This window comes from Thermobia domestica, chromosome 2, assembly GCF_964235325.1.
Source record: "Thermobia domestica chromosome 2, izTheDome1.hap1.1, whole genome shotgun sequence".
Classification (NCBI taxonomy): Eukaryota; Metazoa; Arthropoda; class Insecta; order Zygentoma; family Lepismatidae; genus Thermobia; species Thermobia domestica.
In genome coordinates this window covers 73,061,010-73,079,756 of record NC_137455.1, presented here as the reverse complement: position 1 = coordinate 73,079,756, position 18,747 = coordinate 73,061,010, and the positions used below count along the sequence as shown (strand labels likewise).

The following is an 18,747-nucleotide window of genomic DNA, read 5'->3' as shown; positions in this document are numbered from 1 at the left end:
TATAAAAAGAATTCGCAAGGAGTCTCATACACGGAAAATGCATTCTCCGACACGAAAATTGATTTCTCCCGGTAAACACAGGAAAAGACCCGATCACAGAAATGTCATTGTAGACGATTTTGATTTGTGTGTTATAAGAAATGCTGTGATTGAAATGTACGTGTCAGATCACATTGTACCAACGTGTGCTAAGATTTTAACTGTAGTGCGGCAAAAAAATTCATTTTCCTTGGAAAATAGACTCACTGCGCAAGGTATTGAGACAGTGTGGTTTCATTTGGAAGAGATGTAACAATAGGAGAAAGGTGTTGATTGAAAGACCAGATATTGTAACGTGGAGGAGTAAATATTTAAGAGCTGTCAAGAGATATCGGGGAGAAAATCGCGCTCTGATATATCTTGATGAAACTGGAGTCGACAGCAACATTACAACAAAGAAGAGTTGGCAGTCAGACGATGTACGGATCCATGCGAATGCTAGTTCTGCATATCGACTCATAGTTGTGCATGCAGGAAGCATTAATGGATTTGTGCCGAACGCGTGTCTTATATATAAGGCAGGTAGTAGTGCAGGTGATTATCACGGTCAAATGAATGGTAAGAATTTCCAGAAGTGGGTAAGAGAAAAACTTATCCCAAATATTTCTCCTCAGTCTGTCATAGTAATGGATAACGCTCCTTACCATTCAGTACAAGCAGAAAAAGTTCCTTCGGGCTATAGCTTGAAAACCGATATGCTCTCCTGGCTAAAATCTCGACAAATTAGCTGTGATGAAACCATGAGGAAGGCGGAATTAAACGTTATAATTCAAGCCTACAAACCTCGTGAGAAAACGTATCGTGTGGACAAATTACTTGAAGAACATGGCCATACAGTGCTTCGTCTTCCCCCGTACTCGTGTGATTTGAACCCGATAGAACTTTCGTGGGCCAAGGTGAACAAATATATACCTGACCATAACACGACAGGGTCACTTTCATTCACAGCACTCCAGGAACTTACCTCAATTGCAATATCATCATGCGCTTCAGAAGATTGGAAGGGTTTCTGTCAGCATGTCGAAAAAATAGAAAAACAGTATTGGGAGCGGGACGGCTTGATAGAAAATGAGGTAGAAAAAATTTTGATTTCGTTTGGAGGAACAGAAGATAGCGACAGTGAGCCGTCAGATGATTCGGATGGTGCATTCGAGGATGAAACAGATGTTGACAGTGACGAATTGGCACAGCCGTTATCACAGTAAAGGGTAAATACCCTATTCATTTCGTTTTGTATCTAATTTTTGTTATACTTGTTATACTTGAGTTGCAACGATAATCCTTGGTAAAACATGAAGGTGGACGTTAGGGATACGCACAAGACAGGATTTGAGACTGTCTCGACTCGAAAATATGTCGTGAAAGTGATGTCTCGTCTCAAAAAATAAATATGTTTCTATTGGAAGCACTCTGTCTCGACTCGAATTTTTTGTCAAAAATTCTGTCTCGTCTCGTCTCGAGCGAAACCCCAGTGGGCGTTACTTAAATGGAAACGCAGGTATCACTATTCATCTCAGGGACTCCAAAAAAACTGGAATCGACAGTATCATTTCTCTCTAGGGTATAAGGGACATTTGTACCAAGTTGATTGGAATTGCTCGAAACCTATGCTGGCACATGCACACATACATACACACACACACACACACACACACACACACACACACACACACACACACACACACACACACACACACACGAACACAAACACACACACACATACGTGTTTGCCTTAGTGAAACATGTCATAACAAGTTCGATCATGCCTACCATAATCGAAAACATATCTCGTTACGATTTCAATACATAAGATAATATCTTTCACATCAAGACTTGGGAAAGTCATGTTTCATTTTGTTTATACAGGTATCTCTATGGTACTGTATTTCAATTCTAAATTTCGATGACGTAGTTCTTTGTGCTATGGGAATATGTTATATTGCAATATCTCATCACGGCTTTTAAGCAGCAAATTCATTTGGCATAATCTGATCTTTAATTTCTCTACATAAGTGATTTTAATTACTTGTCATAACAGACATCATCATGTGAATATCCATATAACACATTTCACATCCTACGTTGTTTTTAAAACAATATGATATGCTATGAGAAGCTTCCGCGATTAAAATATGCTCAATCAATGGAATCCATTCGCAGGAGGTCTGGGGGAGGAGTGTATGGGTATGTGTTTCGTTATGAGACTCATATATTGTTTCTTATCCCACGTTTTAAAAAAAATCGTGAAATACAATATTTACCTTAGCAACTAAGACCAATTTCGTACAATCTGCTGAGAAGCTTTGATCATTTGAATATCACGTCTTCAGTTCATAACCTACAGGCACTTCGTGAGAATAGGACCAAGGGGGCTAAGCGACACGATTTTGTAAGGGTATGTGTTTCGTTATGAGACTCATATATTGTTTCTAATCCCACGTTTTTAAAAAAAATCATGAAATATAATATTTACCTTAGCAACTAAGGTCAATTTCATACAATCTGCTGAGAAGCTTCGATCATTTGAATATCATGCCTTCAGTTCATAACCTACAGGCATTTCGTGGGAATAGGACCAAGTGTGAGGTGCTAGGTGGCCAGAGCCGAAGCTACTGTTTACCTAACGACACCAACACAATATATAAAAAAAAATGTTGAAGGAGAGTGGCTGGGAATATTTAATTAACTGAAGTATTTACATAAAATGCAAATATCAAAAGAGTATAAGGAGTTATTTATTCCCTCTTGGAGATCAGGTTCTCTCCTGTAAGGGCCGCCACTCTCTTATGAAGTCGGTAGAGCAAAATTATGTATTTCTGTAGAACAGCAGATCTCAGGGCCATCTGCATAACAACCATGCTCAAGGATGCTATAATAGTGAGTCATTTATAAGTTCCAATTAGGTTAAAAAAAAAATCTATACTTTAAATTTTTACAGGTAGTAGCCTGTATTTGATCTCACTATTTCATGGCTGTTATTATGTTCTTTTGGGCGGAATTCTCTCTGAGCCCCATACAGAGAGATGGTCAACATACACAATCAAGGGGAAAATGTCTCCTTGAATCACACTCCTGAAACAAAGATCTCATTAGTGCAGGTACTCACCCTACAGCAATTGAATAAACAGTTGTTCTGGTATGAGCTGACAGATTTATTTCCCACATAGGAAACAGGAATCTCACACATGATAGATGAGATGATATCACACTTTATACACTAAATACTTATCACCTTTGTAGTGCACTATCACATAAACACGTTACTTATAGATTTGTATTTGTTATAGTATCACACTAAAAAAAAAATAAAATGAAATGAGAAATAATTTAGAATAAACTGAAAAATAGAAAAGGTCTGTCTGACCTTTAAAATAATAAAAAAAAACTTTTATAGAAATATTTACAGAATTATTTATCTCCTCATAATTTTTAGTTTCTCGTCTCTAACAGTTTAGAGGAGAGATGTATTTCACTGTCGAAGAAACATATTTCACTATATTGTGGGCTAACAACACAGATAGAAGATAAACATAAACAAGATTTTTATATGGTGATGCACTGTTAAACTTCACTTGACGTACACAAGTTCTGAAATTGATTTAACACAGTGTCCTCCTAGATGCTCATTCCACTACACGAAAATGTTCTGGTAGAAGATATGGTACGCTGAATTTCAAGCATTCTATGAAAGAATGTTTAGTAGCTCTAATTTAAAAAGCAAGCAAATTAATTACTTGCAGCCTTGTGCTAAAAATGTCCAAGGACAGGCACAGTTTAATAGCGTTACTGGCCTCGGAGTTATATCTCTATTTGAGATATGTTAGGATATATATATTTCTCCCATAGTTGACAAAATGCGAGTGTCCCATATTAACACTGGGAGTTATGAATAAGCTTCAAAAATTAGCTGATCTCTACTGAGTGCTCTAACCACTCAGAGAATGGATGAATATAAAAAAAATGATTTCAAAATTTAAACTTCCATTGTCACTGAATAGAATGAGTACCACTGACGTATAACTACAAATATGTGTAAGTCATACACTGTTTGTCACTGTACTATCTCATGCTCTTGAAGAAATTTAGATTAACACACTCGCGATACAGTTGTTCACAGGACAAATCCCGGGGAACCGAAACAATTGTTCTCACCGTGTCCTGGGTATCGAACTCTGTATGGGAAGTCAGGTGACTTCCTATTACACCGCAAAACTATCTCCTGTTACTTCACGAGTCTAGCTTCAACTACCCCGTTCTCCAAGGAAAACGAGTATATGTTTCTGGCAAAACACAGGAAACGAAGAAACTCGCTTCTCCCAGCACCCTTTGACAAAGGTTTTTGCCTTGAGGCGAATATTGCGGGTGGTCTCCTGTGTCAATGTTCTTCTTCAGCCACCATTCGTAGCCAACTTCACCTTTCTTGGCTGATACGTGCTGCCCCTCCTCCAGGTAGTGGCCAGCACCGGAAGTTTTTGCTTACAGCAGAAACTATGAAAGATTTCCGCCTACTTTTGTTTTCTTCACTTGTCACATACAAATAAAACATAGAAACATATGATATTATACATTAAAATAAAGTTAAACCTACAAAGAATACATATTTATACATTTCATTAACTGTCATCTCTCTCAGAAGCAGCGGTACACCCAATTTCTGTGGCTGTCGTTCAAAGTGTCTGCTTCCAATGTAGCCATGCTTGCTTGGAGAGAGATTGAAGGAAACATATTTGTTAATTATTTATTTTTCACAAATACAAGATCTAAGTGTCTTGTTCGATAAGGGAAACACGTTGTTAAAAATAAACAGAATTTTATGCGGTCTTTCCAAGAACGAGTATAGCTTAGTACGTAAATATTAATATTAAACACAGAAAATAAGTCAAATTAGAGTACACATTTTCAAATTGGTGTTGCATGTTGGGAACCAAGCAAAAGGCTCGCTAGCCAGGTTACTGGTTTTTGGTGAACAGGGGGGGAGGAAGAGACGCTGACGCTAGGTGCATTGGAAATCACACCTTTAGAAACCAAAATTTTCGCATGTAGAAGCGAAAAACTTTATGGCATTTTAAACAATACGAACTCCGTGTTTCAACACACTGTATCAAACCCAGTGTAAATTCACCAAAAGAAGTCTATAGGCTACTTCCTGGGTATACGATACTTATTTAGTTTCTATTCTGGGTATTTCTTTCCGTGGTGAGTTGAGAGAGACCTCCCATCCTGTAGTATCGGCGACAGTAAGTCGGGAAAGAAAAAAAAACTTTCTCAGCTCTAGCTCTCTTCCAAGCGTCCAGAAAAATCAAGTATGATTCTTATAGAATCTGCTCATTTCCTTTTTAATTAATCTTTCATCTCTGCTTTATATTCATTATCTTCCATCATCCCCTGTTAGTTATGCATTATGCAACAATGAAGTAATTATATGCAACCCAATCATACGTGCTATAAGGCCTATAAATGGAATAAACACAATGAAATAAATACAATATAATACAATATTGTATTAATATTTACGTACTATGCTAGGTGTTTCACACTTCATTACTAATAATATCAAATAAATATGCACTGCATATGCTAATGTTAAGCAAATAAGTAAACCACAAAATTATCATATATACATATCAATATGCTAATGTGCCCCTCATCTGCATTTCGATATGCAGATGATGGAGAAGGACAGCGGCCTTCTACATAAATTTCCCCCCTATGATTCTAGGTGCTGTACTTTCTAGTACAGGGCGTAGATCATACGGAGGGCACATTTTCATTCCTGAAATATTAGAGTTACACAATACACCCAAGGTTAAAAAAAAATCAATGTTAAACACACAATAAATATAATAAATGCAAATCAATAATCAAAAGCTAAATAAGAGAATTCAGTGTTCCCTGAGTTACATGAACATAAAAGACATAAGTTCCCAATACATACACTTACACTAATACACTGAAATATACACAACACTAACACTATATACACTAGTTGTCACTTCTGGTATTTGATGCTTATATGTGTGATCTGTGTCTTCTCTATTGACCAGTACCACTTTGATCCTTCTCTTCTCTGGAAATGTATGGTTTCAATAGAAACGCATTCCTTGTCATTTTTACTTCTTTAGTCGCTGGATCCCCTAGTGTGTACATGTTTCGACCAGTGGCGGCGACAATCTGCCATGGTCCCGAGTACAAGAGCAAGAGCTTCTTCGACACACCTGCTAGAGCATCCGACTTGGGGAAAACTCTAGTTAGTACAAGATCACCCACTTTGTACTCTACAGTACGGTGTGACTTGTCGAAGTTGCGTTTCCGTGCAGCAGCATTCCTTTTATGGTTCTTTCTAGCAATTTCTACATAGTACTGCACGTCATGGCGCTGATTCACTTCTGGGATTTCAAACAGCCTGGCTATGTCTCTTGACATAGACTGCCCAAAGTGACACTCAAAGGCTGACACGCCAGTGGTCAGGTGTTTGGCTGAGTTTAAGCACTTCTCTATCTTTTCCAAGTATTTGGGCCACAATCTTTGGTTATCATGGCACAATTTACGTAGCAAACGTACTGTAGCCTTGACAGCTACTTCTGCCATTTCACCTTGCGGATAATATGGCGTCGAAGTGATGTGCCTGATACCAAGATCTGCTAATTCTGTTTTCCAGCGGTTAGACTGGAACGGTGACCCTCTGTCTGTTAAGACTAGTTCCACACTAGGGTTAACTTTCAGATACTCCTTAAGTTTCCTTATGGCAGTGGTAGTGTTTGCCTTTCTGCATGCGTACAAGCCTATTAGTTTGGAGAAAGCATCATAAAATACTAATACGTAATGGACTCCCCCAATTCCCTTGGTTAGAGGCCCTAACCAGTCAGCACAGACCAAATAGCCTGGCTTCTCCACTACGACGGGATTCAGTGGTCCCGGACGATAACATTGGGGGGGGTTGCTCTTCTGGCATAGTTCGCAGGAAGCACAAAAACGCCTCACACTTGCCCTCATTTTTGGCCATACGAAAAACTCTGATAGAAGTGGAAGTAGTTTACTGGCCGACATGTGCCCTCGATCTGTATGGTAATAATCGAGCAGTGGAACTACTAACACTTCTGGGATGCAAATCCGGACTCCTTCCCGGTCACGCTTGCATAAGCGCCCGTTCAAAACTTCAAAACGGTGACAAGCACCATTCACCTTCGGTGAGTCCGTCTTCTCTTCGACATCTTTCTTGATCTTGCCGTAGACAGGATCTGAAGACTGCATCTCCGGTAGTATGGCTATCATCTTCCTCAACTCACATGGGATTTCCGTCAGGATGGACATCAGCGACTCCTGGAGGATAGGCTTCCGTGCAACACTGAGGTCTTCTTCTGTGTGAGGAGGGTACCTAGAGTGATAATCACTCAGATTCTCATTGGACTTGACAAACTGGAATTCGAAATTGAAATTTGAGAGTAACATCGCCCACCGGGTGATACGCTGGTTTGTCAGTCTACAATAGAGAATAAATTTAAGAGCAAGGTGGTCGCTGCGTACTATGAATTTAGTACCGACTAAGTACTGTTTAAACTTAACAACGCCATCTATGAGTCCATAAAATTCCTTCTCTGTTATTGAATAGTTGCGTTGTGCGGCATTGAACACACGTGATGTAAAAGCAATGACACGGATGTCATCATTGTCATCACGCTGGTACAATAGAGAAGAACACGCAATATCACACGCATCACATTCGAGAATCAGTTGCTTGTCAGGCAGGACGGTTTTCAGAACTACTTCCTCCTGGAAGATCTGCTTAATCCTGTCCATCGCTGCCTGGTGTACTGGTTCCCATTTGAATCTAACATTCTTCTTTAGCAGTTGGAACAACGGATGGAGAACTTCCGAGTACTTCCTACTAAAGCAACGATAGTACTGGCAGTAGCCAATGAAGGAACGCAGTTCCTTGACGTTCCGTGGTGTCCTAAAATCTAACACCGCCTTCACTTTCGCCGGATCTTTGCCGATACCGGATTGCGAAAGATGGAAACCAAGTATGTTCAGTGATTTTCTCGCAAAATTGCACTTTTTCAGCCTGAGAGTTAGGCCGCCCGCAGTGAGTAAACCCAACACTCTGTCGAGGTGTACCAAATGATCTTCGAAGCTCCTGTCGGCTAGAATTAAATCACCAACATAAGCGCCGCAGTACTCTCTAGCCTCTGATCCAATTAGCATATCTAATGCTCTTACGCAAGAAGCAAGGCTCTGTTTTGTCCCAAACGGAAGTTTTTGAAAAACATATGAAATGCCTTCATGTAGGAACCCAAGATACTTCTGGTCACTTTCTTTCACCTTAATTTGTAAAAACATCTCGGTTGCATCTACGCAACTAAACCAAGAGTTGTCGCAAATATCTTGGAGAACAGATAGGGGTGGCATAGGTCTGTCGGAGAGATCCCCTGAAATTTTGGCCAGAGCTCTTCCATCTATACAAACTCGAATACGTCCGTCGCTCTTCGGCGTCACTACCAGAGGGTTTATAAAAGCGGTAGGCATCTTCTTGATCACACCCCAGGCCTCCCAACGCGAAATTTCATTCGATACCAAATTCCTGAATTTCTTTGGGTAAGGATACAATTTAGTTTTTATAGGACGTTCGTCCGTTACTCCAACCTCGTGCTCGTAGTTAGTTATGCAACCTGGCTTGATATCAAAAAGCGCCTGGTGCTTTAAAAGAACAGCTTTCAAACTCTCTCTTTGTGAGGCTGAGAGATCTGAGTAGTTCGCGACAAAATCTTCTATATCTGAATGGGAGGCACGTGTGTTCACTTTAAGCCACTCTTCTGGTGGGAATACATGAACTGCCATTTCTTGGGCACTTGGGAATCTACCATCATCCAAGTTCGGGGCACGAGCAGCCTTTTCTCTGCAGGTCTTATGCTCATTCTGTGCACTAACCCGTATGGCCTTCCGTCCTTCATCTGACGGGGAAAAATTACACTCAAAATTATCTAACTCCTCAATGAAACTATATGGTTTCTCGCACTCACCATTCAATTCTAAACATCGAACTACTAGATCCTCAGTCTCGCAATCTACAGATCTAAATTTGACTTCTACATCATGAGGATGTTTGAGATGTAGAAGGCCAGTATCATAATCTAACACGGCACGAGATTCTGTAAAGAAGTTGGAACCTAAAATCAAAGATCTGTTAAGACCTGAAATAATGATGCCTAATGTATGAAATTCCTTCCCATGTATCTGAATGACTAACAGCGTCTGGCCTATGATTGTCGCTGATTTACTTCCGAAAGCAGACGTAACCCGTATATTCTTAGCACTCAAAAATGCGGGTGTGGGGTGGCTATTTGAGACGGAGTCCCAAATTTCTTTAGAAATAGCTGAGCAAGTCGCTCCTGTATCTAATAAAGAATTAACTTCCTTTCCAAATAAAAGTACATTAATCTCTGGTAGTGAGATGACGTTATTACTGGGTAGTTCTTCATTACTTGAATCAAATAAATTCCTAAAAATGCCATTGGCCTCTTCATATACAGCCCTATCTAAATCGATGTGTTCTCCTGTCCTACTTAACAAGGTTAACTTATTTTTGAACATGCCTTCACTGAAATGCTTCTTTGCTATTATTTCTGAACAAATATTACAGTTTTCTTCTTCTTTTTCTACTATATTTTCAAAAATTTCTTTAACTGCGGTTTCACACGTATTTTCATGTAAATGAATATTTTCTACTTTTTCTTCTAAATTACGCACATACTTGGAATGTTCATTTGTCAACTCAGATGTACTCGTGTTCTCCATAGCCATCCTAACGTTGTCCCAAGCACATGCGGACAATCCTCATTCTCTGGGAGCAGAAGAAGAGGATTGATTACTCCTGGTCATGTTTTGGTTCTGGCTGGTAGGAGGAGGCGCCCGGTCATAGTGTTCCAGCAGTTGGATTTCCTCGTCCGCATGACGGAAGGAATTTCCCTGTGGTCTTTCCGTTTGGCGCGTTCCTCCCCTCCTACCACGGGCTCCACGAATGTTGTTGTTGTTGTGAGAGGAGTGGGAGTTCCCCCCACGTGACCAGCCAGACGACCCACTTCCGCTGCTCGGATGGCGAGGCGGGGATCGCTGGTGGTTGTTATTATTCGTGTTTTGATGTCTCTGTCTCTGGTAAGGACGCTGATTTTCTCTCGTTCTATTTTTCTTACGAGCAGCGTGCTTCCCACTGTGGCCAGAGGGGTTATTGTCCTCGTTTTCCACGCTCACTTGGAGCATGTTGACCCCTTTCCTCTGGTTTCCCTGGAAGAACTGGTCGCGATTCGTCATCGACGACTGCAGTTCCTGAACAAGATTTAAAAGCTCTGCTATTGTTTTCGGGCGAGAAGAGACTATCGCCCTAAACAGCCAGTTCGGGAAATGACGCGGAAGTACCTTCAATAATGTAGCGTCAGACATTCTTGGCTCTAGTATACTGTTTTTATGTAACAAATCCAGCAGATATTCTGCGGGGGATTTGTGTATACGGTTGTCGAAGTGGGAGGTGAGAATCGTTGCCCTTAGGTTCGCCAGCCGCTCTTCACTAAGATAGCACTGTTTAAAGTTATGCACAAAATCTTCGTATGTGTGGATCTTGTTCCGGTTAACTTGAAACCATTGGTAGCAAGTATTCCGAATCGCTCGCGGTATGAAGCTGAGCCTCATCTCGTCTGGTACTCCAGTGACCTCAAAGTACCGGTCGAGATCTTGGAGAAAGTTATATGTTTCGGTCTCAGATTCATTCCCAGCATACACAGGTAAGGTAACATCCCTGTGTATTAGACCAAAAGCTGTTGCGAGATGTTGTCTCGTCTCATGATTGCATGAGCGAGATGTCGACGGGACAGGTTCTGTCTCGCGGGAAGTAGCGAGGTTCCCAGGTTGAGAACCAGGTAGATCGCGACTCGAGACATTGTTCGGAGATGGTGGTCTTTCTTGTGTGCTGGAGACAGAGATGTTAGCGAGTCTCCCTTCTATCACCTCACTGGTCTCCTTCTGAATGGAGCTCTTCCACTCCTCCATTTTCTTCTCGAGCTGTGCACACACGTCCTGAACGGTCTCTTGCATCTGTTGGATGCTGCCGTTACATTCTGACCTGATCTCATCGAGTGGCGTTTCCTGCTCTAGTTCCCCCCGGATCCTTGCTAGTTGGGAAGCGAAATTCACTTCCACTCGCCTGACCTGGTTATTCAGAGTAAGAGTGGTCTGTTCGACGCGAGACGAGACCTGTCTAACACTCTCAGAAAGCTCTGAGTAATTCTCTTCTAATCTTCGAGTGGTTTCTGTGACACGAGAATTGAGATCTTCCCGAGCGCCTTCTATCTCCCCCCCTCAGCTCTACAGTAGTGATTTCAAGTCGCTCGGTTAATTCCCGCTCACTCTGCTCGAGTCTCGACGTCATGGTATCTAACCGCATTTCAAGACGAGCATTGACAGACTCTATAGCCTTTTCTACTCCCTGTGAGTTCTCCTCTAATTTCTTTTCTAACTTTCTTTCTAAACTTTGTGCGCTTTCTTCTATCTTGCTTTCTAATTGGGATGCATTTTCCTTAAACCTAACTTCTAGATCTTCCCTTAGACTTCTATTATCTTCTTTTAATTCCTCCTTTAGTTTCCTTACATGCTCTTCCTGTTTTAACAAAATCTCCCTGAACATAGCTGCAATAGTTAAATTAGTCATATTATCTAAGGTGCTACTCATATTACTGGCTGTGCTAACCTCATTTTGATTTCTGATGGTTTCTTCCCTTTCCTCCCTTAATGGTACTTCCGGCTCCCTACTTGGAACTGGCGGAACCGTTTCTACCGCGTCAGCGTCTCCCACAACGCTGACCGGACGCTCGTTAGCGCTCTGAGCGTCATCAAGACTATTCTCTTCAGAGAGCTCGCCAGCTCTCTGAGCGAACTCTTCAAATACGAACTCGTTATCCATATTTCTTTCTCTTCGAGCCTGAGCTCGCGTTACAACCATTAAAAAAAACAACAAACGGGCTTACAAGATTTCTTCCCCCCAAAGTTCTAAACAAAAACTGAATTCTCTAATTCACAGCAATGTTAAAACAAAAATCAAAATCACAAATAAATTCCAAACACAAGACACCTACGTTCTTGGAAATTTTCGGGAAGAGAAAACAAAACATATACCGAAATTTAAACCAACTGTATGTTGACCATTGAGCATATAGAAACTTATACTCTCATGCAAAAGCGTGAAGTATCGTGCCCTGCAGCTGGGTAGCCACTTATTATTGTGAGGTGCTAGGTGGCCAGAGCCGAAGCTACTGTTTACCTAACGACACCAACACAATATATAAAAAAAAATGTTGAAGGAGAGTGGCTGGGAATATTTAATTAACTGAAGTATTTACATAAAATGCAAATATCAAAAGAATATAAGGAGTTATTTATTCCCTCTTGGAGATCAGGTTCTCTCCTGTAAGGGCCGCCACTCTCTTATGAAGTCGGTAGAGCAAAATTATGTATTTCTGTAGAACAGCAGATCTCAGGGCCATCTGCATAACAACCATGCTCAAGGATGCTATAATAGTGAGTCATTTATAAGTTCCAATTAGGTTAAAAAAAAAATCTATACTTTAAATTTTTACAGGTAGCAGCCTGTATTTGATCTCACTATTTCATGGCTGTTATTATGTTCTTTTGGGCGGAATTCTCTCTGAGCCCCATACAGAGAGATGGTCAACATACACAATCAAGGGGAAAATGTCTCCTTGAATCACACTCCTGAAACAAAGATCTCATTAGTGCAGGTACTCACCCTACAGCAATTGAATAAACAGATGTTCTGGTATGAGCTGACAGATTTATTTCCCACATAGGAAACAGGAATCTCACACATGATAGATGAGATGATATCACACTTTATACACTAAATACTTATCACCTTTGTAGTGCACTATCACATAAACACGTTACTTATAGATTTGTATTTGTTATAGTATCACACTAAAAAAAAATAAAATGAAATGAGAAATAATTTAGAATAAACTGAAAAATAGAAAAGGTCTGTCTGACCTTTAAAATAATAAAAAAAAACTTTTATAGAAATATTTACAGAATTATTTATCTCCTCATAATTTTTAGTTTCTCGTCTCTAACAGTTTAGAGGAGAGATGTATTTCACTGTCGAAGAAACATATTTCACTATATTGTGGGCTAACAACACAGATAGAAGATAAACATAAACAAGATTTTTATATGGTGATGCACTGTTCAAACTTCACTTGACGTACACAAGTTCTGAAATTGATTTAACACAGTGTCCTCCTAGATGCTCATTCCACTACACGAAAATGTTCTGGTAGAAGATATGGTACGCTGAATTTCAAGCATTCTATGAAAGAATGTTTAGTAGCTCTAATTTAAAAAGCAAGCAAATTAATTACTTGCAGCCTTGTGCTAAAAATGTCCAAGGACAGGCACAGTTTAATAGCGTTACTGGCCTCGGAGTTATATCTCTATTTGAGATATGTTAGGATATATATATTTCTCCCATAGTTGACAAAATGCGAGTGTCCCATATTAACACTGGGAGTTATGAATAAGCTTCAAAAATTAGCTGATCTCTACTGAGTGCTCTAACCACTCAGAGAATGGATGAATATAAAAAAAAAAAATGATTTCAAAATTTAAACTTCCATTGTCACTGAATAGAATGAGTACCACTGACGTATAACTACAAATATGTGTAAGTCATACACTGTTTGTCACTGTACTATCTCATGCTCTTGAAGAAATTTAGATTAACACACTCGCGATACAGTTGTTCACAGGACAAATCCCGGGGAACCGAAACAATTGTTCTCACCGTGTCCTGGGTATCGAACTCTGTATGGGAAGTCAGGTGACTTCCTATTACACCGCAAAACTATCTCCTGTTACTTCACGAGTCTAGCTTCAACTACCCCGTTCTCCAAGGAAAACGAGTATATGTTTCTGGCAAAACACAGGAAACGAAGAAACTCGCTTCTCCCAGCACCCTTTGACAAAGGTTTTTGCCTTGAGGCGAATATTGCGGGTGGTCTCCTGTGTCAATGCCCTTCTTCAGCCACCATTCGTAGCCAACTTCACCTTTCTTGGCTGATACGTGCTGCCCCTCCTCCAGGTAGTGGCCAGCACCGGAAGTTTTTGCTTACAGCAGAAACTATGAAAGATTTCCGCCTACTTTTGTTTTCTTCACTTGTCACATACAAATAAAACATAGAAACATATGATATTATACATTAAAATAAAGTTAAACCTACAAAGAATACATATTTATACATTTCATTAACTGTCATCTCTCTCAGAAGCAGCGGTACACCCAATTTCTGTGGCTGTCGTTCAAAGTGTCTGCTTCCAATGTAGCCATGCTTGCTTGGAGAGAGATTGAAGGAAACATATTTGTTAATTATTTATTTTTCACAAATACAAGATCTAAGTGTCTTGTTCGATAAGGGAAACACGTTGTTAAAAATAAACAGAATTTTATGCGGTCTTTCCAAGAACGAGTATAGCTTAGTACGTAAATATTAATATTAAACACAGAAAATAAGTCAAATTAGAGTACACATTTTCAAATTGGTGTTGCATGTTGGGAACCAAGCAAAAGGCTCGCTAGCCAGGTTACTGGTTTTTGGTGAACAGGGGGGGAGGAAGAGACGCTGACGCTAGGTGCATTGGAAATCACACCTTTAGAAACCAAAATTTTCGCATGTAGAAGCGAAAAACTTTATGGCATTTTAAACAATACGAACTCCGTGTTTCAACACACTGTATCAAACCCAGTGTAAATTCACCAAAAGAAGTCTATAGGCTACTTCCTGGGTATACGATACTTATTTAGTTTCTATTCTGGGTATTTCTTTCCGTGGTGAGTTGAGAGAGACCTCCCATCCTGTAGTATCGGCGACAGTAAGTCGGGAAAGAAAAAAAAAACTTTCTCAGCTCTAGCTCTCTTCCAAGCGTCCAGAAAAATCAAGTATGATTCTTATAGAATCTGCTCATTTCCTTTTTAATTAATCTTTCATCTCTGCTTTATATTCATTATCTTCCATCATCCCCTGTTAGTTATGCATTATGCAACAATGAAGTAATTATATGCAACCCAATCATACGTGCTATAAGGCCTATAAATGGAATAAACACAATGAAATAAATACAATATAATACAATATTGTATTAATATTTACGTACTATGCTAGGTGTTTCACACTTCATTACTAATAATATCAAATAAATATGCACTGCATATGCTAATGTTAAGCAAATAAGTAAACCACAAAATTATCATATATACATATCAATATGCTAATGTGCCCCTCATCTGCATTTCGATATGCAGATGATGGAGAAGGACAGCGGCCTTCTACACAAGGGGCTAAATCGCTTATGCTCTTTGGCTTTCCAGGAGGAGTAGGGGGTGGCGGGGGTTCAAATAACTAAACAATATAAGATAAGGAGACGAAAAAAGTCATGTTTCATCTTGTTTCTACATCTGGAAGGCGTCCAAGAGTATACTTCCTTATTCTAGCATAGCAACATACTGGCTTAGGTAGGGTTAGACCCTCTAATAACGGTTTTAGGGCCAAAATTTTCCCACGGGGATGAACGCCGGGACATCTACTTAAGATATTGAATATCTTTTACTTCAAAATATTAAGGGAACACGTCCCCCTTGACCCTCTTCCCGCCAGAGACACCCGTGCTTCGTACGGAATAACATCAAGTAGGAATGTTCGCAGGATTTTTCCAGCGGGAGCGGGAATAAGACAGACACACAAGCGCAGTCCCGAATACACACACATACTTTGATGCACATGCGCGCGTAATATATTATATAAAACAGTTATTTACTCATATATCTTTATTAACTACAGTAAATGAACTATAGTACCGGTACTATAATATTTATATAAATATATTTAATACTATAGTTTGTGAGTACGTAAATTAGTAGGTCCTGACATGTACTTTCAAGAACTGAACCTTTCGAAAATACACTGCTGGAAAATAAAATTGCAACACCCTGAAAAGCATGAGGGAGATTGATGTGCTTCCAGTATTGGGTTCTTTGGTGATAGTGAATTATATGATTAACTGTGTAACAGTTTCGGCCAACAGATGGCAGCGCCATAGAGGGACGTTTGCGCCACCTGTGCCGAGTCTGTGTTGTGAATTAGCAGAGGCCGAAGATTAGCAGGTGCATGAAAGTGACTCACACAGTAAACACAACCAAGACAACATGCCACGACGACGCAATCGTGCTCCATACTGTCAAATGAGCGAACGGGATCGTATTGTGGGCTTTAGAGAGGCTGGTTGGTCCTTTCGTCGAATCAACAACCACGTTGGCCGTGATGTATCTGTGGTGCAGCGGTGTTGGCAGCGATGGATAGCAACCCATTCCCACACACGCAGGGAAGGTTCTGGACGTCCTCGTAGCACGGACGTGCGCCAAGATTGGCGTATTGTGAGGGCCGCCGAAGTAAGGACTGCAGGAGGAAGAAGAAAGTAACACAGGGAAGTAAGGAAGGAAGAAGAAAGTAACACCGAAGAAGATGAACAATCTTAGACAAAGGGAACGTGAATCGAAAAAAAATGATAAAAAAGATGTTAAGATTCACTTTGTGCACGGGGAAGATAAATATCTATTTCCGGTTACGGAAGAACCTATCCAGGATAACAAAATAACGCCAACTACACTCGCGGACAGCAAAGAAGAGCTAGGCACAATTTTTAGGGAGCCAAAACAACTATATGAAAACATGAACCACCTATACAGATTGGCAAAACTGGAGGATAAAAATATACTAAGTGTAGCATTCCGTCAAAGTAATCAGAGATCTACATGATAAGGGAAGAACAATCACATATCCAGTTCTGGAAGAAGTAGATAGAATTGAACTTAGAACTTATGATCTACCAGCAAATGGGTGGGAACTGATTGATTTGATTAATGAAATATATGAAAGAAGGGGTATCCATTGGGAACTTGAAAATGTCTACAAACAAATGGTAAATGCGCACGGAAGAATATGTTTAGACTATAGCAGATCGGGTATGGATGCTTACGTTTACACAAAACATGCATAGTATACTAACAACAATAAAAATTGCACAGAACAATTCGCAACGATCGAAGCTAGGTACAATGGAACTACGAAGATACGCGGAAACTAACGATATAGATATAGTTGCAATTCAAGAACCCTATACCTATAGAAACAAATTAACCACTTTCCCTGCAACGGCGAAAATAATATATGGAGGTCAGGAACCTTTAGCAATAACAGTAATTATGAACAGGAATTTGGAAGTTCTAAAATTGTCGTAATACTGCGATAAATGGACGGTCTGCACAGAGATCACACTGGGATCAGAAAAGATTTGGCTAGTAAACTCATATTTTCAATATAGTAAAGAGATAAACCAGTTTATTACAAAATCGCAACAGATAATTTGGCAAAACCCCGATAAGAAGATAATAAAGGTCATGGATGCCAATGCAAAAAACGTAGCTTCGGGGGTCTCCATATACAGATACAAGGAGAGAAGAGATAGGAGATTTTATCGCGCAAAATGGACTCCTAATTATAAACTCAGGAAACAAACCAACATTTGTGGGGCCCATGGGTAATCGTATATCGACTTAACAGTATGTACGCCAAATTTAATGGGAGGGATCAAAAACTGGGTAGTGCATGATAAACTAACGAATAGCGACCATGAAGTTTTATCCTTCAACTTAATTATGGAGAAACAAAGAACAACTAGCGAAAAACTGAATACAAAGAAGATTAATTGGAAAATTTTAAAAGAAAAATTGATACTCCCGCAATTAGAAATAACGGAAGAAACCGACACGATGGTGACAAGAATTGAAGAAGCAACAGTGTTAGCAATAAGAGCATCAGCTCCCAAACAGATACAGAGACTAGGTTACGGGGACTTCTGGAATCCCAAACTGGAAAGAATGAGAAGAATAGTAAGAGCAAAGAGGAAAAGTTACCAAGCGACGTGGGTACCACAGCTAACACAGGTGAGACTCCAGGAGTACAGAAGAGCTAAAGAAGAATATCAAGCAGAGATTTTGGAAGCAAAGAAAGATAGCTGGGATCTTTTCCTAGCTAGAAACATACAATTTGATCCATGGGGCTTGCCATACAAACTAATTATGCAAAAAATAAACTCGGTGATATTATGCACTGTTAGAAATGCGGATGGATTCACTAACACAAGGAAAGAAACACTGGACAAACTAACACAAAAGTTTTTTCCTAAAGATTTAAAAGAAAACGAAACTGAGGAACAACAACAACTACGAAGGAAATATGAAGAAACAGAATTAGCAGAGGAAATTCCGGAGACAGACCTGGTCACTAACGAAGAAATAGGAATGATTATCATGAAATTAAAGTCTGGAAAATCGCCGGGATTAGATGGTATAACTAACGACATTTATAAACGAAATAAAGATGTTTGGACTCCATATCTGTCAAGACTCTTTAATATGCTGCTGAAAAGACAAGAATTCCCTGATAGCTGGAAAATTTCTAAGTTGATTATACTGTTAAAAAGTACAGACAAGGACCCAGTGCATATAGGAGCATACAGACCAATCTGCTTGCTAAAAAACATTAGTAAAATGTTTGAAAAAATAATAGCCAACAGAATAAACAAATATAGGAACGTAAA

The 18,747-nt window shown here is 39.8% G+C and overlaps 1 protein-coding gene across 1 annotated transcript; it reads left to right on the top strand.

Moving 5' to 3' along the window:
* Positions 1 to 590: 590 nt before the first annotated feature.
* LOC145679076 (uncharacterized) lies at positions 591 to 1,244 on the top strand. Its single transcript, XM_081749672.1, has one exon. The coding sequence runs from the start codon at positions 591 to 593 to the stop codon at positions 1,242 to 1,244; it is 654 nt and encodes a 217-aa protein (XP_081605798.1).
* The last annotated feature ends 17,503 nt before the right edge of the window (positions 1,245 to 18,747 follow it).